This window comes from Pezoporus wallicus, unplaced genomic scaffold (genome assembly GCF_028554395.1).
Source record: "Pezoporus wallicus isolate ANWC-B61680 ecotype Strahan unplaced genomic scaffold, APGP_CSIRO_Pwel_v1 contig_7835, whole genome shotgun sequence".
Taxonomy (NCBI): domain Eukaryota; kingdom Metazoa; phylum Chordata; class Aves; order Psittaciformes; family Psittacidae; genus Pezoporus; species Pezoporus wallicus.
The window spans coordinates 1,474,014-1,499,165 of NW_026636866.1; the positions used below are offsets into that span (position 1 = coordinate 1,474,014).

The 25,152-nt window shown below is 36.6% G+C and overlaps 1 protein-coding gene across 3 annotated transcripts in view; it reads right to left on the reverse strand.

Annotated features, from left to right (window-relative positions):
- The window catches only part of CDH13 (cadherin 13), a 482,776-nt gene that overhangs the window by 52,788 nt on the left and 404,836 nt on the right, over nucleotides 1-25,152 (reverse strand). For all 3 annotated transcript variants that reach the window (XM_057401919.1, XM_057401917.1, XM_057401918.1), the window contains exons 9-10: nucleotides 5,259-5,441; nucleotides 4,042-4,295 (exon numbers count right to left, since the gene is read on the reverse strand). In XM_057401919.1, the coding sequence (XP_057257902.1) occupies nucleotides 4,042-4,295; nucleotides 5,259-5,441 (437 nt within the window). The remainder of the gene's footprint in view (nucleotides 1-4,041; nucleotides 4,296-5,258; nucleotides 5,442-25,152) is intronic.

Here is a 25,152-nt window from a genome sequence, read left to right on the forward strand (position 1 = left end):
GGGTTCTATTTCTAACTTCTCCAGCTTCAAATACTGCATTTTAATTCTACTTAATGAATTAAGTATATTTTAGAGTTATAATAAACTTTTTTTTGTGAAGATATTTCTGGAACATTGAGTCACATTGCTTACTGAGAATAAATACCACGATAATATATTCATATAAATAATTTAAAATCCAAGAGCACAGTAGGTAATAAAAATATATTGCCATGATAAAGCATGAAACCAGAGAACAGCGTTGCTTTAATTAAAAATTACAAACACATTGCAGTAAACAACTTATTTACACATAGTTAAAAGTCTAACGATGTAATATTTTGGACTTGTTGAATCCAGAAAAGGGAAAAATACTGAAACCAATCTCTTCACACAGACAAATACTGAGGACCGTAACTGTGTTTAATTAAGATCTGCTGTTAATAACAGATTTCAGAAAGTGAGTTTCTTCTTTTAATTTCCCAAGGTAGAAAATGTTATTAAATTTAGCCTTTAACTTCTCATTGACATGTACACTTGAAACTTCTGATTAAAATTTCAGAGGTTGGGAAGAAGCACCCAAAATTAAACTCTTAAATCTGGCACAAAAATAACAATGATCCCTGATTAAGAAATCAAATTTCAGAAACTTCATTACTGTTCTATTAATAAATTGTTGGGTTATAATTAAAATGGGGCCTGCTGGATTTCTTTCATTTTTTAATTCTGAAAAAGTTAGAAACTGTAGAGGGAATTAAATACTTAAAAAAAAAGAAATAGGTTAATGAATCTGAGAAAAGTGATCCAACTTGAACAGGTTCCTTTACTTTCTGCAAATGATCATAGTGGAACACAAGCTATTTTCCATCCAAAGGCACGTGTTCAGACTAAACCACTGGCCCTTCCTTGCTACAACATCCATAGTATAAAACTCACTGTACTTATTGCAGACTTTTCATAGGAGGTCTTGGAGCTGAGAATAGTTCTGAAAGTCAACGTTAATCTAATTTTAAACAGTTATAAGTGAGAGTAAGATTAAATTTGATGTCTACATTATCTAGCTGGACAATATGAGCTTGTGTTTCTTGTTTCCAGAATGATGTGCCTACCTCTACCTGGAGTTTCTTTGGAATGTTAACATCAGTAGATCAGAGAAGATCTGATACCACAAAAGTTCACTGCTAATTAATTGTAGGTAAACAAATAGCCATGGCTCAAGGTACATGCTTTTGAGTCTTATAAATATTGGAGTCCTGTTTTTTTCAGTATAATACATTTTGGCCAGCGTGTTTGAGCTTTTAAATCAAATCCTTTTTCAATCTTCAAAAAACACTTTAAGCTGAAGAATAAGAAAGAAAATTGCTTCAAAAGTACAGCTGTCTTCAGAATTTTTACAAAGTAAGCCATGCTTTTCAAGAGATAAGTCATTTGAATCTGATTCAGATATGCAATGTTCAAGGAATAAATTCAATCTAGATGTGGACAATGGCACAATGCACTATTCATGGTTCTTTTGTAATGCATTTATCATGCTTTATCTAGTAGAGTAACTAAATTTGCTGATTACAAATAATCATCAGCCCCTCCTACAAGGTTTATATGGAAAACTAATTAAAAATATCCCTGTGGTTAGACATAGCTCAGTTGTAACAGTTTGAAAGAAAAAAAAATATTACTCTCTGCTGTTCTTCTGTTTGTATCTGTCTACACATTTTGGACAGATATATACTTTGTTGGGTTAGGTGTACATTGTTCACACAGCACACAAAATCAAATCTGGTATTTGTTACTGCTTGCAGACACAAAACATTACTTATCCATGGTCATCAATATTTAGTGCAATTGCAATATCTCATTTAAAAGAATGTATTGTGCCTGCTTGGCCTTCATTTTACCAGTATAATCATACCAGTGATACTGATGATATAATTTATATCAGCATAGTTTGAGAACCATGTAGCCTGTTATGAATTTTTTGTAGAAGTCCTGGACCTATGCCTAACCACACACCTGCTTGTAGGAACTATTCTGACATAGTACAGGTTTCCATTTTCACTGCTAGTAGCTCCATGTTTCAATAATACCTGCCAAGGTTAAAAACATCTTTTAAAAATGACGGTGTATGTTTTCCTGTTATTTTATCAAAAAGATATACAGGCAGTCAGATTAGCCTTTCCTGAATCATTTTACACATTTCCCAGATTTCCATCACATTTGCGTTATTTTCCTCTTATACAGCCACTTCCATTTACATATTTGCATTTCCGTATTTGATCATGCTTTATTCTCAATTCAATCTAGCTTATTTCTGCTCTTTGTTTCTACACATGGAGGGTAAGAAAAGAAAAATCTTACTTTTGGCTAAAAACCTTCCAGGTTTTGGCCATGCTGGTATGGAAAAACTTCTGGGAAAATTCCATTTAGATTATGAGCTAATTATAGTCAAGATCTGAGAGTTTCTTTGCAGCCAGCTGCGAGATGTTGTGCACTCCAGAAAGTGTTTATGTTGTTCAACTGGTTACAAAAAACACTCAAAGCCAACAGAGCTTTCAGTAAGTCATTGGTATGATTTCAGTATGAATGCAACTATGAGAAACTCAACAAAATCAGGAGGTCAAGGGGAAAAATTCAGCTAACACTTTCTGGATTGTTGGTTTTGATAACCAAATCCTTATACTTTTTCCTTTTCTCTTTTAACATCATAAAATCAACTGTTACATTCATTAATACAACTTCTCTTATCTCCCATAAAAATAAAGTTGTGGACAACTTCAACATGTGTGCTTTTTAATATGTATGCTTTCCCTGCCCATGGCAGGGGGGGGTTGAACTGGATAATCTTAAGGTCCTTTCCAATCCTAGCTATCCTAAGATTCTATGATTCTTAAACTCAGTCCCAACCCCAAAATATCTTTTCCCTACACAAACTGGGTTCTGAGTAACGCTGCTGAGGTATTTCTGAGGTGATGCAGAGAATTGAAACTTGTAATTATCTGCCTTGTCTTTTTCCTCTTTCCTTGGTAATAAACACACTTGTGTAAATTCACCTCATCATTCGAATCCAAGGCTGTCAGTGAGGCCATTTGTAATGGCATGTTTACCATCATTAGTAACTGACACAGAACATCTTCAATATCAGAAATTTGTTTTTTTTTATAGAACATATATCAAACCTTCTTTAAGAAGTACACAATCACTGTTAAATAACCCTGTGATAGTAAAGAAACATGCATCTATGGTATAGATTGACAGTGCACATTGTTTAGGTAAAGCTTTGACATAATTCTCACAAAGATCTTTATACTCGTTTATATACATTTCTATCTAGGGGAAATTAGATTCACAAAGAAGAATGAAAAAATAAACATAGATATAGATTCTAGTTATAGTGCTTAACCTGCAACACTCAAATGCTGAGAAAAGCTGTCTGGAAAGTTAATTTAGTATTAGGGAAGAAAGTGGTTTACCTTCCATTTTTCAACAAATCTAAAAACCAGAAGACCAGAGCAGGTGGATCAAAATGTAAGATGATGGCGCCACTTAAATACCAAGTTTTAGCTTTACTAAAAGCTTAAACTGTAAGCTTCAGTGTTTCACTGAGAAATAATTTCTCTGCCCTTGAACGTGGATGAATGGTCATTATTTTGCTGAGGGACATTATATAAATGATCATATATTGACTTAAACCATATGTAAGACATAATTATTTCTACACACATTTTCAATGTTTACATGTTCTTCTGGCTCTCATGAAGGAAAAGGAATAAACAAGCAGGTTAAAAGTAATTTCGAAACTGTATGCAAAGCTATGTCTAATGCTTGTGGCATTCAATTGTTCTACTGCAGCAATCTCATAGCCCAGAAAACTACTTCCCCCTGTCTACTGTAGTCCTTTGTTTCCATATTAAGTCTCTCCATTGCAGGAAAAAAAGATAAATTGCCACTTCGTATTGCGGTATTGTGTAAAACAGCAACTCTAATTCTGCGCCGGTAGCCAAATTCTTGGGCACAAAAGGCATACTCACTTTCTGATGGATGAAAATTAGAGGGTACTGCACTCACCTGATAGTCTGATGTTGCAAAGTGTCTGGATCAGTGGCATTTACCGTTAACACCTTGCTGCCAATAGGGATATTTTCTAGTTTTGTCACTCTCATCGGGTTCGGGTGGAAAATTGGGCCTTCATTCACATCTTCAACAGTGATCTGAACTGTTGCTGTGGAACTGGGGCCATATACTATGTCTGGAACCAGTGGGTCTTCATTTTCCACTTTGATCATCAGCCTGTGAAATGCCGAAATCTCGTAGTCTAAAGGCTGTAAAACATATAATAAAATCAGAGAGCAAGGTGCTAGGACAATACTAACCACTTTTTCCTTGTACCCCATTGCAAACTTTCAGAAGATAGAATTAGCCAGAAAAAGACAACAGCATTCCTTACATCTGATACATTGTCAGAGTTTAGCATTAAACACAATGGCAGTTTTAAAGTGCATTTATGGTAATGGATATAATAGACAACGAAAGATGGAGATGTCCCTCTATCCAAGACCATATACTTTTTTGCCACACCTCATACATATAATTCTCATATATTTGTGGTGTAATATGTATTCAGCAAACAGATTAGTCATACTTAGTAGCTACATATGTTAAATAACTTATGTTTTTTTTCTCAAATCCTGTCTTGAAATCAAAAGCACCCCTATGGAAATACATGCCATTTGTCTTAAGAACTGAATATGGAGTCAAACAGAGAAAATTCTGATAGAGGCAGCAAACAGCTAATTTCTTTTCTTTTTTTTTTTTTTCAAGTGTGAGGTATAGGATTATCTTCAAACAAAGACAGGCAATAAATTATGATTTTTTTTTTCATAAGACTTTACAAACAAGGGAACAAAAATAGATCCTCAGTCAGAAGGCACATCTCTTTATTTCCCTGGTGTTAGCATCTGTGTTCTCTGAGAGCAATATATGGCCCTTGAATTCTAATCATACCCTCAGTCACAAACAAAATAGTCTCACTATTAATTGCGATGCTCACCTAAAAGCCAGCTGTTATTTAAGAACAATGGAAATATAGCTAGCAACAGGCGTGTCTTTATAACTAAAGAAAAAAGGTTATTGTGAGAGAAGGGTTATACATATTGTTTGGACAAGGGCTGGTAGACAACTACATGTTTTTGAGTAGCTAATCCTTGCTGTGTGTTCTCCTATGCAGTAAATCCAATGGGTGGACCTACCAGTAATAATATAGTAGAACAGCAAACGGTTCTTACTTTGACAACTGAAAGCATTCCCTCGTTATTCTGGGGATTGGTACGGATTTCAAAACTCTGTCCTGCATTTCCATTAATAATGGTGTAGAGAGCTCTCCATGCTCCAGTTGCTGGGTCATCTTGGTCACGAATGGTTAAGTTTACTATTACACCTGTGATTCCCTCCTTTACTGTAGCAAGAAACTAGAAAAAAGGAAAACCAACATAGAGGAAATTGTTATTGTTTTCAATTAATGACCACACATGCACACATGAAATATCCAAGCCAGCATTAATTATTTACCACAACAAGAGAAAGATGTAATTCTTAGCTGAAACGGAATGTTATAGGCTCTAAATAATACATTCTCACTTGTGAAATATAAGGTAGCACATTGCAGGTACTCTCCATTAAATAGATGGGAGATAAGCAGCAATGTAACAGGAATCAAGCTTTCAAGATTCTGATCACAAGACAACAGTTCATCTCAAATTACTGGAAAAGTGAACCCTGAAAATATGTAGTGTTGCGTATGTGCATATGCTAACAGAAAGGAAAATATACACATAGCTAAGCAGAACACAAACTCACAAATACAGACTATTCTTGCCCTCAAATGTACTATTATTTACAAATAATCCAATTTTGCATTTCAGACTATTATTTTCATAAGTTACACCACACATATTATTTTTTCACTACACTGTTATCAATACATAAAACATTTTTTTACAAAAATTGTTACCATACTGGTTTTGGAGAGGATTCTCCAAGAGGCTACAAAGTAATTGGACCTCATGCTACCACTCTGTCTTTATAAGTTAAAGTCAGTGTTAGTTTCTTCTTTCAGTGGAAGAATTTTTTATGATCTTTTTGCACTGCTGTACTATTCAGCTAGCCAAGCCCTATGAGAAAATTCTAATTTACTATCCAGACAAACAGTGTACAACATCAGTCTCATTTATGCAGGAAAGATATTAAGCAAACCATTGGAAAAGGTTTTAGGGGTCAGACTTAATAATACTCCTCCCCTCTCAAGTACTTGAGGCTGACACGCTAAAAGCATTGTATATGAATGATAATACCTGCTTTGTAGGTGGATAAACCAGAATGGTAACATACTTAGTCCTGAAAAGTGCTGAACACCAGCAGTATCATTATAGAACATTAGAAAATCTTCGCACTTTTAGAGGTCAGGCCTTCAAAACTCTGAAATTACAAACTTTAATGGTGCAGTCTTTCCTGTACATGATTAAATACCACGTTGCCAGTGGCAACTCTAGGGCAAAAATTACCCAAGTGGCTTTAGGACCTAAATAGACTAAACATCTTTGTCTCATAAACTGCATGAAGTCATAACACTACAGATTTTGTGAGACTATTAAATCCAGAAAATAGCATTTTATTAATATATGGTTTTCGCAATCTAGACAAATACTAGGCAAAATGGATTTCCACATAGTAAAGTACAGAGGAGAAAACTATGTCTTTTTCTGTGTTCAGTTATCTTTGTTTTCATTTTTTCCGATAGATTTGACTTATGTTTCTAAATCCTTTTTTAATTTAGATGTATAATTTGAGTTCATGCATTCAGTTCAAGCTTTCCAGCCTCAGACCTGATGTTATAAAAGGATGACATTAATGACTGGCTATTTCTATCTTCTTTGGTATATTTAACAAAGAATTTAAAGATTCTTTTGATTTTGATCATTAATATGTAACAGGTTGTGATTGAGCTTTGTTTCAGACAGATCATTAAGCTCATTTGCAGTTTAATTAACTCTAAATGACAGTATAACAATATTCTCATTTGCGTTAAAACAAATCAAAAGAAAATCCTTTATTAAGATTCTTGGATATAACACGGAATTATTACCATGATTGTATTTCTTCCTGCTCAGCAAAATGCTGTCACTGGAAAACACTTGGACACTTTTTACTTTAATAAAAAATAGCTAATTAGCCTGATGATAGATATTTTTGTATTATTTCATATTGTCTCAGTTTGAGGATGTACAAAACAAGACATCAGAACCATAAGGGCCAGAACTTTTCCCAACAAGTGGTCAGTACCAAATAATTCCTATTCAGCCAAAAGGTGAACTGTAAAAAGGTGACTAGACTTCAAGGAATGTAAACCTACGGAACAGAACCCTTAGATTTCACTGTGCATCTGCTCCTATTTCATATTGATCCTTCTGAAAGACCTTTTCCTTAATCCACAAGTCTGAGTCAATTAAATGTTCAATACTCCCTGCATCACTTTGGGATCAGTAAGAGCTGTTAGAGTAAAATACTTACAGATCTGGCTGTTTTATTCTGACACATAATTGTGAAGCCAGTGAGATGAATTTATTATGCTTACCCCACAAGTGCCAGACTACGATGGAAAAGGTTGCCATGATGTGCCAGCTAGTTCAAAAAATATGTTGAATGTCACTTTAAAAATATCAAGGTTATCTCAGCTGGAGCAGGCTTTCCTTTACATTCCTACCTTTTCCTCATTTAGGAAGGGCTTTCAGTAGACTCAGTTGCAGTGAGTTAGTAGTAGAAAGGGCACATAAACTTGCTGAGGGCATAAAACTGCAGAGTTTGTGACACCCGCAGATCAAGGAAATGACAATGGCTACAGGTGAAGACTGTGCCAAGCCAAAGAATTCCAAATGTAGTGGTACACTCTGAGTACTCTTTGCATTTAGAAATGACCATATAAACACTGAGGGTGTTTGAAGCTGTCTGGAACATTAGAAGAAAATCTGTTCAAACTGGATGAAAAAGCAGAATGATCAAATAGCAGAAGTTGTCACATGGACCTGCTCTAAATTTATAATGTGAAACGTGTCATAAATCACAGATTTGTGATTGCAGAAGACAAATATCTACTGTGAAACAGAGAGGCCCAAAAAAATACAGTGTATATTATCTAGAAGGTGAACTCTTTTGCTTGTTCAGCTACCTCTATATTAAGGATAAGCTTCATAGTATTTAAAAAAAATCTGTTATATTTATTCTGGGTCCCTTTCAAAAACAAAACTATGAAAGGACAAAAATAGCAATTAGATTTGGAAATAGAGAAAAGATAACAAGAGGCTCATCATATTTCCAAATGCAAGGTTTATATTCTCAAAGCACAGTGCTTAACTGGAGAATCTGATTCAGTGCTCTAAAATAAAACCCCATAGTGGTTAACATAAATAATTGGATCACAAGTTAATTGATTTTACTCTTTTTAAATATCTTCACATTCCCTAAGCACCAGTATAAATTAAGAATAAAATAGATGAGTTCTGTACTTTATTTAAACTGCTATTATCTGGACCCATTTGAAAAAAAACAACACAACCTTACAAATACCTTGGGCCAGAGTTGCATTTGGCTGGAAGGAGCTCTATACACTACACACTTACTACTACTGAGCATTTGAATATGCAAGCTTAACTTGCTCTGTGGAGTGATATGCTGTACTGTCATTTATTGTGCTTATCACATACACAGCTTAGAAATTTTAGTAATTCTGTTGTATTTAGAGTTTTAAAAATATAGGGAAAAAAAAGAAGAAAAAGACCTGATTCCTCTTTTTCTGTCCCAAAAAACTTATGTAAAAGGATGGAAAGACAGACAACAAACAGATCACAACTGAGAAAGAAACAATGAGTGACAGATAGCTGCCAGCAGTTTACACTAATCATCAGGTTTTTGTAGGCAAAGGGGGCTTTTACCAGGGAAATGAAAGACATCAAGGAAATATAGTTATGCATGAAGATTTCCTTCAAGAATGTGAGGATAGCTTGTGAGGAAGCAAAAATAGACTTGAAAATGTAAGGAGCAAGCAATGTTTGCTGTCATGATGAACTGATGGGAAGTAGGTATTGACCACTGGACATTGTTGTGAAAGATCAAAGAGATGGTTTTACTGGGCATGGAGGTCCCTGAAGCTGGAAAAAAGCAGCTTACATTTCTTACAACAAAGGACTCAGAAAACAGATAGCAAGGAGACAAGCATCTACACACCAACTTCATCTCAGCCTCAAACAAAACTGGAAACAGTACCTAACCTGTATGAAAACTGGATTCTTGTCTGACAGCCTTATTTAAAGCTTCTGTAATAAGTAAGATTTTATTTACTGGCTTCTCAGAGCAGAGGAGCAAATGAACTTAACTATATCAGAATCACCGGAATGTCTATTGTCCAGCAGCAGCATGAGCATGCACTAATAAGCTTGATACCTTTATGAAGTCACTGAAAAACTGTCTCAGAGTGGGGTACTGCTATACCCAAATTAAAGAGCTGCCACAATCAGCAAACACAATGCAAGATAAATGTGTCTGGGGTTGGTGATTGCTACCCCATGGCTCATTAATATTCTGCATGCTGTGATTCCCAATCAAGAGCAAACAAATTAAAACTGCATGTCCATTTGCATTTGTCAGGGTGATATTCCAGTTGAGGGTATTTTGCACTACTATAATGTTTCTCATCTATATATCAAAAGAGATGAAAAATAATGGGATATATTAATTCTCATGTCTCTATCAGAAATTCCCCAGGGAAATGGTATTATTGTACTTGTCCTTCACCCACTCCATGGGTGACATGGATTAGTGTGAGGTGTCCCTGCCCATGGCAGGGGGGTTGGAACTGGATGATCTTAATGGTCCTTTCCAACCCTAACTACTCTATGATTCTGTGATTCTATAAATCCACTGCTTTTGTAACCATTTTTTGTCTCTCTACTTTCTTGAAGATATGAAGACAAGCTATACAGTCTCTTGCAATCTGATTGCTCTTCGTGTCTTTTACTTGGCACACTGTCATAATGTGTTTACATGAGTGGCCAGTATTTATTTGTTAAGGAAACAGTGTATTTACCATAGCTCTGTGTCTGGAATATCCACAAGGACAAATGAATTTTCAGAGCAATCAGAAAGATCTGCATTCTCAAGCAATCAAGAATGAGAATCATAAATGTCAACAATGGACATTTCTTGTGGAATTCACTGGGACATAAAGCCCATTTTGACAGCTAACAATAAACCAAGTAATCTGGCTCCTGGAGCTCATCAGGTTTCACAAACTAGGCAGGTGAAGTACTAGGTGGAAACATGCAGCATAACATTTGTGCATTAAACAAAGTAAATATGATGATTCTTCATCTCAGCACAATGACCAAATGTGCTGTGATCCTATCAGGGGCTGACCAGGACATGACCAGCTGCAGTTTATACCAATCTCTCCGCATGAGCAATTTAATTATCAGTTTTTCAGTCAGGGCAAATTATAACTTGGTATTACATTCTCCCTAATCTCTCCTATAGTTTTTGAAGGTATTTTCCCTCTTAAAACTGCCTTTACTATATGGACACAGATGATAGCTGCTATAATTCATTAAAGAGATAGCTGTATTAATAGATTAAATTGATGTAAACTGTACACAAACCAATATATGAGGGTCTTTGGAAGCCATTTAGATGAAAGACCCTATGTAAATATAAAGCATTATTGTAGTGTGACAAGGATTTAATTGTGTAAACTAGATGCAAAACACAAATTAAAGCTATGAGTCACCTAAACAGCCTTCAATAATTGTCATTCTCTTACTGCCATAATGCTGCCTTGTAGGCACTATATTATTTCTTAACCTAAAGTGTTTCTTCCAGGTTATTCTATATTTTTCTAATAAAAAAATTTTTTCCACCTCTCTCTCATGTAATTAAAGAAAGAATTCAGTTGTAGCTTAGTAAAAAATCTTTCCAAATGTATGAAATTGACCATAATAATTTTTGATGCATTGTCACTCTTTGCATTTGAATGATTTTCATAGGCTACATATTCTAAATGCCTTGTGCTCTTTCAAGGCACACATCAGTTATTTTACAAAACAGAAGTACTGCTCAACAATGAAAGACCAAATTAATGTTTTTGTCCACTGTATACTGCAGCCTGCAACAACAGCAATAAATCCAAAAGATTAATTAACTAAATGGAAGGCCAAAGATTAAATTTTGCTCTCTCTAACACAGCTGCAATTTCTGCAGGATCTATAAATCTGTGCCTTGTTATTGAAAAGCACAAAGATTCTTACTATCACTGACATAAATCACAAATGATAAAAAAAAAGAGGCAAGCTTCAACATGACTTTAGCTTGTTTTGCTGCTCATGAGTCTGACTGGAAAACTTCTGCTCAGGAGTACCAGTACTGTAACAAATAACAAAATACAACAGCACTAATCAGGCTGTTTCCCCACGCTCCATGTGGAAGCCCCACCGTGAGCAGTTTTCCATTGTGATAAAGCCAAGCTATCTCTGTGGTTCAGTGGGACCACTTCAAGAACTCTCTAGGTATTAGGACTGAGTAGGGCGGGAACAGAATGCAGAACTGGGTAAAATGGGATGGGTGAGCAAACTGCTGGGTGCTACAAGAGTTGCCTGTAAAGCTGCAGTGGCAACGTGAAAACTCCTTCTATCCTTCTTACAGAGATCACGAACCCTGGAAAACAGAAAATCTACAGAGTAAGATCCTCATAAGATTCACATATGAATTTAAAGAACTTTCTTTGCTGCTTCTTTCCCGCAACAGTGCTGAAACCTCTTTCAGAGCTGATGTTATACTCCAATCCTCTCGTTTATGTGTTTGCAGAAGACTTTAGAAAGCTATTCAGGGACTGCAAATAAGCGATGGTGAAGGATACTTGAAAATAGCCACTTTTTTTTGAATCTTGTCAAAGATACTTATTTACATTATGACTCTTTCTCAGCCCAATTCCTGGACTCACTGAGTAAAGGCAGAAAGATAATTCTAACATGCATTAATCATATGTTGAATGCTTGCTTCAAAGCCAGTTACCTCCAGGGTATACATCAAGTATAGTACAGTTGTCTGAAGATTCAGAAGGAAATAAACATACTTGGTGGGTTTTTTTTCAGAATATATAAATAATTTAGAAAAGGTTCATTGTTCGTTTGCTTGGGTTTTTTCACTTTTCCACCTATAAGTGCAAGATGCATTCAATCTTCTAGAATGAATCAAGTACCTGTAAATACAATGGACACTTCTATAATGATGGTCATATCATAGAAAAACAAATACTCTTTCTCCAGATGGACAGAGGACAGTGAAAGGTCTCGATAGTATTTACTGCACTGAAGGTACTTTTGAGAAAAACTCAAAGAAATAATTATGTTATTTTCTTATCATCTACCAAAAATTCCTTCCCTCCAGGCAGAATAAAACATGTTTAAAACAACAGCATCCTAGAAAATTATGATCTGACCAAGCCTGATAGAACAGACTACACCTATTCACCTGTCAGAGCATCAGTGTTGCCTAGGGACCAAGGATAGATCTGCTTTTCACATTTATGAGACCACTTGTGCTGTATTCAGCCAACCCAACTATGCATTATTTCTCCCTCAGTGCAGCTCCCATCAAGAGCAGTGCTAACCTTATCTTTTTTTCTAAGATGCTGGTTTGTCTTCTTCAAATAGAATGAACTCTAAATAGAACAGACTTAACTGTTTTTAATTTCTTTTTTCATCCACTACATTTTAGGAGCAGAAAGGTTTTATAGCCTTTCCCCCCCATCAATCTACACCGTTCTCACTTGTGCTAGTTATGGTCATGAAGGAAGGGAAGGAGGCCTTCTTAAAAGCTCATCTTTAATTTCTAGCAGATACATTTTCATATAAAAAACAGCTTTTCTGATGCTGAACATAACATCTGAACATACATGGTTGAGCTTATCGATACTGCCTTATGAAAAGAATAAAGTGTGGAACCATCAACCCATAGCACAAGAACTTTATGCAAATGGTGTGCTACATGTACCATTTAGGTTCCTCAACAACAGGAAAATGAATTCCTCTTTGAAGTGGCGGATAAAATGTGATTTTATGACAAAAGAAATGCAGCTCTAGTATTTAAAGGGTGGCTAGAAGGAAGATGGAGATTTCCTTTTTACAAGGAGTCATATGGAAAAGACGAGGTTATGGGCACAACTTCGTCCTGGGGACATTCCAATTGGAAACAAGAGGAAAATTTTTCACAATGAGAACAACCAGACACTGGAATAATCTCCCCAGGGAAGTCATGGGTTCTCCAAATGCTGAACAATTTTAAGATTCATCTAGACAGGGTGCTGGGGCATCTAGTCTAGACTGTGCTTTTGCCAAGAATGATTCCACCTGATGATCCTTGAGGTCCCTTCCAGCCTAGTGTTCCATGATTCTATGACTGTTCTGATAGCATTAACTGCAACATGCTTCTGCAAAGACCACTTAATTTGCTATAAAGTCTGGGAGATTTAGAGAACTGAAGAAGAAACTATGCCAGGGTCTTTAGTCTCCTCCCAGCTATAAATAATGCAATGTGACCTCTCTACTGACGGGGAGGGAGCTGAGCAGTGACAACAGCTTCAGCACATGAAAGCTACTGACAATTGTTAAGTTACTGTCACGTTTACATTTAGGAAGTAGAGAAGGGATTTTGTGACTTCTCTTTAGGAAAGTAAGTCCTAAATTTAAATACATGTATTGAAACCTGTATTTTAGTGCTATACAGAAGCAAACTAATGCAGAAAGTTAAAAATAAATTAATTTTAAATAGGGGAAAGAACAAAAAATTCCTAGATATAATTCTAGAAGGGTCTTGTTCATCTATTAACTACTACAGCTATGAATGAATGGTCTGTGAAATCCTAATTTCATGATTTATGACACTTTTATTAACACAAATCTGTTCACTCCCTTATTCTTTTATTTGTAGACTCTAGCAATGAATAAGGTATTCCTGAATACCTTACCAAACATGCCCTTAGATCTGACATGAGCTATGACAGTGATGAAAAAATAAAACGCCAAGAAATCCATTCTGACAAGCAAGGGTTTATACATGCCTTGATGGGAAAAAAAGAAAAACTAAAAAGCCCTGTACGTCGATGCTTTTACTACTCAGGAAATCATTACCTAAAACATAACCTGTTCTGGGAGTGATTTTTCTGTGTGTTTCTCCTGCTCTACATGAACACCAACTAGAAAATGCATGTACTTTTTTCAATGCACATAGTCTAATGTAAGTGAATTCTGTAATGCAGTTGGCTGTATTAAATACTTGGTCACACATATTTTGAGTAGTCATCTGCAGTGACCCAGTGTCAATATGACAACTTGAAGTTGAGCACACTTTTCTGAAAAAACAGCAATTCTGGATTTAAAGAATTAAAATGAAAAGAATATTATTACATTTTTCAGCAATCAGCTCCAAAAGTTATTTGTACTCTGTCTAAAATTAATGATGATGATTACTTCCCAACTGCGTATAAATAAGGAAATAATAAATTAGCCTATGGTTCTCTTATATAGACACCAATTTCACAGAGACTGTCACGATGTTTTGGAACCCAGTTAGCTCAACATCTCTTTTAAAAGGTAAGATAAATACAACTTGATTATTAAATGGGTGATTTAGCAGTATTTCTAAATAAGATTTCTCTGTAACAAAATCACAGATTGACATGGACCTTTTTCAAGTCCTTTATGCACTTTTTAGAATGTCATGAAAACAGTGTATTTTTCTACCTTAATATTGAGAGACTGAGCCATACTCTTAGCTGGTTAAGAAGCCTGGTCTTTGGAGAGAGGTGGGAATTACAATGTAAATGAGACTTTCTCTATGGCACAATCCTTGGGATCTTTGATAAAAAGAAGCATATGCATCCAAATGAGAAATCTATCTTTTTCTGCCCTGAGGACATTGCTTCCAAAGAAGATAGTTATTTGTGGTGCCAGTTTACAGCTGATTACAAGCCAGGATGCCAAAACCAGATGTTTTGACGGTGGTTAAGCTTCTTCACATGGTCTTTGGTGATGAATGCCTAGAAGCACCATTCAAAGCATTCAAGGCAACTTGCATCTCTGGAATATTTTAGCAACAATTTTCATCAATTCCCCAGATTTCCAGCATTTCAGTTTGTGCCAACTGATGGGGATGACATGTTCTAGATTTACAAGCCCCTCCAGCTACAAGCTGTCTGAAGTTAACCTAGTTTGAAAACTCTCTTTTGGAAGCAGATAGATAAGAACTCTGCAGGGTTTCACATTGTTCCAGTGGAGGCAGGAGGTACAGATGGACGTTTACATGCAGTATTATCTTCAGTGATACAAAATTTGATCTAATTTTAAAAATGAAAACTTTGGCTAGACTTACATGGAAAACTGGGCGGGGACAGGAAAATTTGGGCTGATCATTCCATATTTCAATCCATCTGAACACAATAAGTCTTCCAAGTCTGGCAACAAAGTGATGAATGAACTCTACCACATGTAGTTTCTTTTACTGGATATACATATTTTTTTCTCAAATTCTCTAGCCTAGATCTAATTTGCCTAACATTCACTGAGCATTAATATTATTGTTATATCAAAGATACAAGAAGATATAATTTAGAGATCATAGGCATAGGGGACATTTCATGATTATTGGCTTCTTTCATTTGCTGTTTCTCTCCTACAGCAGAAAAATCTTTATCATACCTTGAATATCCAGGTAAGCACAGAAGTCTCATTACCCTAATAGAAAACAATGAGTTCCCGGTGTCTCCAAACCTATTAACACAGAAAAATTCTTTTCTCAAGGCCAAGGAGAAAGAATAATAGAAATAAATGCAACCTATTTGACTAATGACTAGGGAGTGATTTGAGCCTCCCCATAGAGCTCTGTGAATGCAGGCTTCAAATGGCAGTTTGGGAGGAGTTAGTCTGCACCCAGGGTGGCCTGCTTTGAAAACACATGAGTTTAAGCATATATTGAGACCTGCAGTGCTGAGCAGTGATTGAAGCAGGGAGCAACAGATGTATGTCTTGGCATTGCACTGGTGTGGAAAAGGTCAGGAAAAAAAGCACAGGTATGCTAAATGGATTTATTGCTTTCTGCTTTAAGGATACATATGGTCTCCATCTCTCACTGCCCAGCTCCTCTAGCCAATGTTAATTTCATCTTTTCTTGAAAGAAAAATATTTGTAATAAAAGAAAATGAAACATTTTTTTTTCTGAGTGCCTGTTGTATGCTTATTTCTTGCTACAGAGGGAACATTCAGGGTCCTTTCTTTTTCCCACCTGTAATCTATCTTTTCCTAACCATACAATCATTGTACACACAGCCTCTTTGAACATAACAACTGACGCAGCTTTAGTTAGGTATGCTTTGCTGTAAATAGGCAAGTATTCATTTTTTTCCTTTTTATTAATAAGGAGGATAAAGTGTAAACTAAGGATTTATATATATCTGGATACTGAATTCTCTCCAAGCTATTTGGACAACATGAATGACTAGTTTGATGGCAGTGCTCCTAAGTTCATGGGTCTGGGCACCAAGAATTAGGAGGGAGGTCAAGATCAGCCAAGGCACTGCATTTGAGCTTTGGACAGAAAGATGTACATCTCCACTATCAAACCTATATACAGTGAATCAGACCTGTCAGACCTACCCTGTTGGAGCTGCAGGTTACCTGGATGTGAACAGCAAATGTGGTCAGTCCCACTGGAGCATCATGGTTATTGTGTCTGTGCAGACCACCACTGTAATATGTGATGGAAGGTGAGAAGCACCACACCTAGCACAAATGTACTCCATTGTCTGGGTAGAAGCCGAAAGTCCAAAGTTCATCTATGCAGCAAGTAATCACTCAAGCTGAGTGTTGCTGAGATGTCCAGAATTCATACAATCTCTTTATCCTGCTCACAGCTAATGTTGTGGTATGCTTGGAAATCTTGAGCTGCAGCATGAGTTCTCCAATTCCAAGCAGACCAACTCTCTAATGCAAATAAAGGTAATTCCAAGGAAATACAGGTAACAAGGTGACATCAATTAGATAAATAAGCATTAGGTATTATCATTAGTTTATGCCAAAAAAACTTTTCCACAGGGTTGAATGCTTATTAAATCAAGACATATATGAAGAAAATTAGTTTATTAAGCAACTGTGCTGTACCTCTCTCTTAAGGTCTCCTCCCCCTCTTCTGTAGAAAATCTCTACATAATGTACTAATATATCTGCCTTAAAATTTCCACACTGAACTCTTCCCAAGAAGAGCAAGTGAGTACACTAACAATTAATTGGATCTTTCCTAACACACATTTTCAGATACTGATTTTTCAACGGAGCTTGCCAGTTCTAGGGGAAATCATTTTAAGGGACAATAAATACCATTTTATTTTTATACACAGCAGTATGATATACTATAAGCAGCCACCCTTTCTCCCCTTGGAAGGCAGAAAAATGCTGCGCTTGCAGATAGCTTGAAACATATACTATTTCTTGCTTCTGAGTAAGCTCATAATTAGAGTAGAAAGATGAGGAAAAGTTTCAATGGAGCTGTAAATTGCAACAGGATGAAAAAAATCTATTTGAGGTTAGAACAAAATCTTTTTCTTTAATCTGGTTAATGCTATTTTTGTGCTGATGCTGATCACTATATTTATTACTAAACTGGCACATTCCATAAGCGTTGACACCTGACCACTTTTTAGAAAGGCAATCACTTTCAGATATTCAGATATTAATATGTAGATACCTAATTTTTAGTGAATTAGACCATGTTGTATCAATTTGGTGGTCTTTAGGATTTATAATCAAACCCTGATGACATCTGATTAATGCCAGGATAGGCTCCCTGAACCTTGCATTATTCTTGTTCCTTTGGAGCTCAGATCATGGCAGGCTGATTACCCCCATGATTATCTGGAGTAACTGGGGCCAGAGGTTAGCTAGCACCGCAGAACACGTTTAATTCAATCAATTCAGTTAGTGAAGCAGCTGGGGAAAAAAAAAAATAAAATATTCCAATTGCTGTAACACGGCATTAGAAAATTTGCCCAGGATTTTTGTGCTCCAGCAGATGAGCGTTTTTGCTTAATTTCTAATTTAATATTCTCCTGGGGTTCACAACTTCAATTACTCATGATATTTTCACTCATAAAGCCGGGGCATTGAGCTTGGAGGGGGGGAAGGAAAGCCAGAGGAAGAAGAGCTGCCTGTATTAATGTGTAAAATAAACTTTTCTCACAGGCACACACTCTTTAATACCTCAGTTGTGTTTTTTCTGGTTACACACTCTAATAGGTGGCTCAGAAAAGTCCTCTTGGTTCTCTCCATTTGACCCTTTTGTCACTGACAGAGTTTAGCTCTTCCTTTACTTTCGGTGGATTTTTAACATTGTTTAGCTGAGTATCACTTCCTTTATCTTACAAGCAGAGACTTCAATCAATTGCGTTATGGCACCAGCTTACATTCAGACAGTCCAGCACCCCTGTGTGTGCTCTGATGGAGTCTGGGGGAGATCATTAAGGATACCAGCACTGTACTTCAGTCACCTGAAGCAGCAAGTACTATGCCTGGGATGAAATATAAAAGAGGACCTCTGAAAGCCTCAAGGCATTTCTCACATGAATACAAACACCAAGCAGCTCAGTTTGACCCGTCTAGTTAGTTTTGCATCCTATATAACAATCCCAAGTCTGCTGATACACAAATATTCCTTATTGCGAGTCCTGAGGCTACTTCCGCAGTTACCAGCTGACTTCTGACCTAGAGACAGGATGGTTATCACAGTTTCAGTGGACTAATGATGATGGAGAGCTTTCATTACATTTCAAAATGAGTCCGTGCACATCAGTCAGTGCTTTCCACATCAAGGCACAGGGCCAGAGCCACAGTTGCACAAAGTCTGCACTAGCCATAGTACTTACACTTCTTTCTGCCGTGTATGGGACCCAAGTGCTGTCCCAATAAATAAGTGCTAACTGCAGCCTGGAGAACACAGAATGATATAGAAACTGTGTAGCTCTGTAATATGGTATTGCCACTCCTAATAATATGCCATGTTGTAAGTTTACAAGGCTGCAAACCTCAGGATGGACGTTTGTCAGCCTTGCTCTGCCTGAATTTTCCTTAATCTGCCTACTTAGTATATAGTAAATTTGGATGTAACATAGGGCTTTCACCAATGAAAAGTGAGCAGCATGTAAAAGTGTGTTAGAAAATACATAAAAATGAGCCCAAATAGTTTCAAAGGGAGGAAGAAGAAATTACCTACATGAGCATCACATTTGTCCTGGCAAACGACTCAAAGTGCTGACAGCTTGCAATAACACCCCTACCGCAAACAGTGGAATGAAAACACCAACTTTACAACCCAGAGGAACCAGGAAATGCTGAGAATAACAGCAGGAAAAGGGGTAGAAGCTACAACAGGTGTGGACAGCAGTTTTATAATATCATATTATCACTAATGAATTTTTTTTCTGACTAGAAGAATAATTGTTTTTTCTGCAGAAATACAATCAAGATTAATAATTCAAGTATTAAGGATGAAAATGGATTAGCTTTCGATTTTGCTATCAATAAATTCTTGGCTCTATATTTAAGGTGAGCTTCTCCTTTGCCCACAAACAAGATTTTGAGTGTAGTGTTATAACACTAGGGTTTGTCATTATTTCCAAAAGAAGTTGGTTTTAGAAACTAAAACAACTTTCCTGAGCAGAGCAAATGAAGTCTCCACTTTTCCTGCAAGCAGCAGAAAGTTGCAATTTAATCTTCTGCTTGCCCGTGGAGAGGATCCATTTTTTGTATGCTCTTTTGGGGTCTTTTGGAATGAAAAATGCTACATTATGGTAAAACATTCTCCTAATGTAACTCTCTGAACTAACACCAGCATTCATGAATCTCCTCCTGCCCACAGCACAAAGTCTGACACAGTTGTCAGACTCCCTTACCTTAAGAGAAACCCAAGGTAGGAACTGCAGGATAATTTCAGGTCAGCAGTTAGGTGTATGAACAAAGAGATGGGTAGAAGGTCACAATGTGCCTAAATGGGATATAAAGCTCCCCATGCAGTGCTTATAGATTCTCATTTGTAAGTGAAATATCCTCAGCCTGTTCTACAGAAAAACCCCAAACAAATGAAAACACCCAAATGATATAATCAAATTCTCCATATTGAATGCAAAAGCATATGTGTGGAAGAAAACAAACAGCAGCAAAACCCCATCAGAACAAAATGCTCAAAATATATACACTCTTCTGTGTTGAGGATGCAAGAAGAAGGAAGCACATATAGCAGATGTTAGTTTTGTCACTTGCTCTGCTACTGGAAAAAAAATTGTGGACAATAAAGGCAGTTTAATGTTGCAAACCCAGCAAAAATGTGTTGAGATGTGTAAAAAGTAGTACTGTGTGCCAGAAAGAAGCATGAATTTTTCCATCTGCTCAGCACTGGGGAGCTCCAGCTGTATTACAGCACCTGATTCCCACCCACAGCATTGAAAGCAAAGAGCTATTGGAGCAGCAGATATCTAAAGCTTCTGGTCTTGAGCAAACCTGTGTAACAAATGAACACAGGGCTATTGAAGACAAAAAGATTGTTTATGTGTCACTGTCACAGTGGACAAGGCCAAGAAGAGATAGGCTTCAGTGAAGGGAAGTATTCTCATCGAGATGAGGCCAAATTTGCTACTAGCAGGATAGCTTCAGTAGTGTAGTAGATTGCTGGGAGATCACAGGGACTGTATCTCCAACACTCTTGAAGCAAAAATAAGCAGTACTGGAAATTATACAACTAGGAAGGAGGGACTTGAGAACATCTGGAGAACCCTTCCCCTGCAGATTTCATTATAAGCTCAAATCCAATGATATATACAGAACAGAAAGGGGACCTAAACGCTTTTGCATTTTGCATTCCAGCATTTTTCAGATCCATGGTGCTCATTAATTGCCTTGAAGTTCACTAGATACCCAAACCCTATTTTGTTTTCTGTGCCAAAAAACAAGAGATGGGAAAGAGTTCCCTAGCTTAGATTCCAGTCTCAAACTCCTGATCATACAAGATCCTTCATTACACTGGATTTGGTGCTGATAGCTAGAGATATAGGATGTAACTGCAAAATCACATCTGCCCTCCTTACTGCAGAGAAAAAGATGAAAATGGTGTGGCTGGTATTTGCTTCCCTAGCTGGTCATACTCTCTTTTGGCAACACAATGTAAGGAAAGGGGACAGGAAAATAATTACTATCTCAACTTGGGGAAGGTTTAAAACAGAACAAGAACAGCAGAAATAGATACTCAAATCTAATCGGTTTGAGACTATCTGCAACGTGGCCGCCATAAAAAATTACCTGCTCCAGTTACAACTCCACCATTCTCACTAGCGAATTAACAGCTCTTTCTTAGAAGTCCCGCAGGGACAAACTGCTCCTTCCACTGCAGGGGTTTCAGATGAAAATCATGCTTTTTTACAAATCTCAACTATTACTTCATCATTTTCCTGAATTGTCTGGCAGAGAGGTATTTAAATTCTGGAGCAGCTAGGAAATAAAGAAAGCAGATTGATTCACATTCTGTTCCACTACTCTCTTTGCCAAAATGATTTTTATCAGACAGAAGAGGAAAAAAATAAATCCAAAGAATAACAAAAACCAAAAACACCACAAACCCTAAAAAACCCTGAAAAAACACAATCTGAGCCTGATAATTCTTTTGTCAATTTCAAACCATAAAAAATTTTTATGGCTTGCTTACAATATAAACCCTTAGAAATAGGATTTACAGAAGAAATCATGCCAGAACTCCTAGGGCATATTATCCACTTGTTCCTCACATGAAATTAGTGCAAAATATCACTCTTTCATAGGCCACAAACATTGCCAACAAATAAGACTGGCAGTAGTCGCACACTGTCTGGGATTTTTATACTCATTTTTTCCTATGGAAACACAATTGCTTCATGTGGTTTTAAGGCTCCAAATTTTATTCCATCTAATCTCTGCATTGTCTTGTTTAGCTTGTTTACCACTTCCAGGGAGCACCTGCTATGTTCCTAGGCTGCCACAAGGCAAAGAAAACATACCTTCACGAGTGGTTAGAGCCAGCTGATGTGTTCCCTAGCTGCTTGTTTCACTAGTTACACATAGCCTTACATAGCCTTATCTCTCCCACTTAGCAGTCACTATTTATCCCTTCCTTGCTTGTTCCCAACTTGTTGCTAAGCTTCTGCTATTATTATAAATGCCAACCAAAGAGACTGAATGTAGCTGTGTGCCACCTCACTCTGTCAGCAAGGACAGACAGTGTCCTCAGAGCCCGCTTGCCAATCTTCAGTATAGATGGCAAGGGAAATTTCCAATTGGATCCTGGGTGTTCCAGTGCGTATGTTTTGCTGAATAGCCTTGAAGAGATGGGATTTAAATTGTATTGAGGGTATTAGTCTAAAGTGAATGAAGTGGAGGGTGTACTTCTCATTTATATCCCCAGAGTGATAATGTGAGAGTGTGATTTTTCTTTTTTTCTAAGGCAAAGAAAACGGGAAACCAACATGGAATTCAGACACATGAGAAATAGTTTATGAATTTAGATGATAGTTCAGCAGAAATATATTGTACATCTGTTCATTCATTTTAATAAAGCAGGGGAACGACACACTGATTTTTTTTTTTTTTTGAGAATGCTAGTATTTTTAAATTATGATCCTATATTAGTAGCATTTGCAATGCCACCCATACTTTATGAACTTAAGAAAAATAAGTTTATGGAATCAGTGAACTTCAACCTGTGGTCTGGACTCTGGATATTTAAAAGTGAGTAAGATGCTTCCTGAATACTTACAAATAACTCCAGTAAAGACACTACAACAGCTTTACGGATAACTAGCTGTGTAAATGTTCACAGACCATGCTTATTATTTCTGAATAAATAATTCAGATGTGCAATATGTAGCTGAATGCATTTTTTTCTGCTGACTAGTACCTAGAGTTTGCATTTATAGGCAACTACAGTCTAGTACTTCCCTTTGAAAATAGTTTTTTAAAGAAACAAACTAGATGCTTTTCTTGATGTGTGTATGCATGGCAACACATTGTACCTTCTGCTGCACTCAGGCAGGATTATTACCTTTCTCTTGCTTCTCCCATAACACAAAGACAAGAAATGAGAAAAGTTGTGAGTTGAATACAATCACTTCATTGTTTCTATTTGACCGTTATTTGCAAAGATGACATACAAATTTAAGAAATAAATGAGAATGCAGGGGATGTCACATTTTAAAAGCTTATGTTTTGAATTTGCAAACAGATCACCACAGGAAATAGTGAATTAAGAGTTCTATAATAGCTGTCATGTTTCCTTTTAAAGCACAATAAGTAAGATAATTAAAATTCCCTTTTAATTGATTGCATTAGAGCAATTATTGCTAGAATAAGAGAATCCAAAACTGATTAGATGGTCACATATTACCTCATTGATCAACTGAGGTAATCCTCATTCAAGAAAACAAAAAAAGAGGCAACCCTGACATCGCTGAATAGAGGTGAAGTTCAGTTGAAATCAGGTGTTAGAATCTGAGACGTTTCTTTGTAATCTACCCTACACTCTTTCCCGCTAACATGCCAAATGACTGCCTGCTTAAATATTTAATCTTCCTAAAGCAAAGACTTCACAGAGGCTATGCTGGAACCCAGTGTTTCTAAAAGAGGTACCTTATTGCTAACATCTATATCTACATCTACCAGCATGTGAGTGTGCTTGTGTGCTCTGTATTGCTCACTCCAGATTCAGCAGGCAGTCCAAAAACAATCTCAACAGGCAGTCTAGGTAAACAAGACTTATTGTAATTTGGTTTTCTCATGAATACAGAACAACTGAAGAAAAGAAATACCTCTGGGACACAGAAGACCCCTAGGCAAACACTTACCATCGATGGAAACTGTACAGATTTATTGATTGGAACTGCATTTTAATCAGATGGCTGGAGGAAAGAAAACAGTTCCTAGAGACTGCCAGTCAGCCCCAGCATGGGGCACGATAAAACTGTTTCTGCCATTGATATCAGGCAGTGGCTATGTGAGAGTAAAAGGACATTAAAGAGTTCAACACCTGCAGGCAAAGTTGAATTTATTTACTCATGGCTTCGATTATTATTTAAGATAGAAAACTTGAAAAGGTCAGAGCTGCTAACTTAGAAAGCATGCCTTTCATTTGTCTTCAAACATACATTTTTTTCTTAGTTTAGTTCAACACTGAATCAATCAGGTACAGTGGCCTCTGTTTTCAAGTACTAGCTGTATTATTTTCAAATAGATAAGTAAAATCAAATCGAATTTCATTTTGTGTTAATTCATATTAGAAAATGCAATTTTAAGACAGTAAAACATCTGGTCCTCAGTTTAGGTAGGCAAACACCTGTGTGCATGTGTTTCTATGCATATAGATATGAATGTGTATAAAATAAGATTTACATTATAGCATAGTCCTACATACACATTTCCATGCAGCGCTTTGGATGGAAGCCACATCTTGGGTAGAGACAGCTAAGAATATCAATACTATAGATAAATCTTTTTCCTTTATATTATCTCAGCAAAAGACAACTGTTGGTTTAAATTTAGATTTATTTAGCAGGATTGATTTTTCCTATGTATCTTTTGAAAAGTTTCTCACATAACTCCTTAGATTTTTCAAACTTTTCTTTTTTAACTAAAAGACTGTTTTCAACCCTTTAAACTTGTTGAGGACAGCAGCACTCTCCTTACCATCCATCTTCTAAATGAAGAAAAATCATTGATCTAAGAATATCTGACAGTACTACATAACGTATGTGCACTGCTGGCCTCTGTGACTGAAGGTGGTCAAAACAAATGAGCTGAGGAGGAGGAAATAAAGCATAAAAGAAAAAAATGAGATGATGTGCGACAGCAGACAGTAATGGTACTCGGTTTATAGAAGGCAGGCAAAGAGTGCTCATAGACTTTTTCGAGTCATAGCAGACAGTTTAAGTAAGTCATGAAAACAGGATGGTGGTTCCTAAGGGAAGGAGACGTGGAGGGCATGAAGAAGAATTCACTGGGGGACAGCATCAAGGAATGGAAA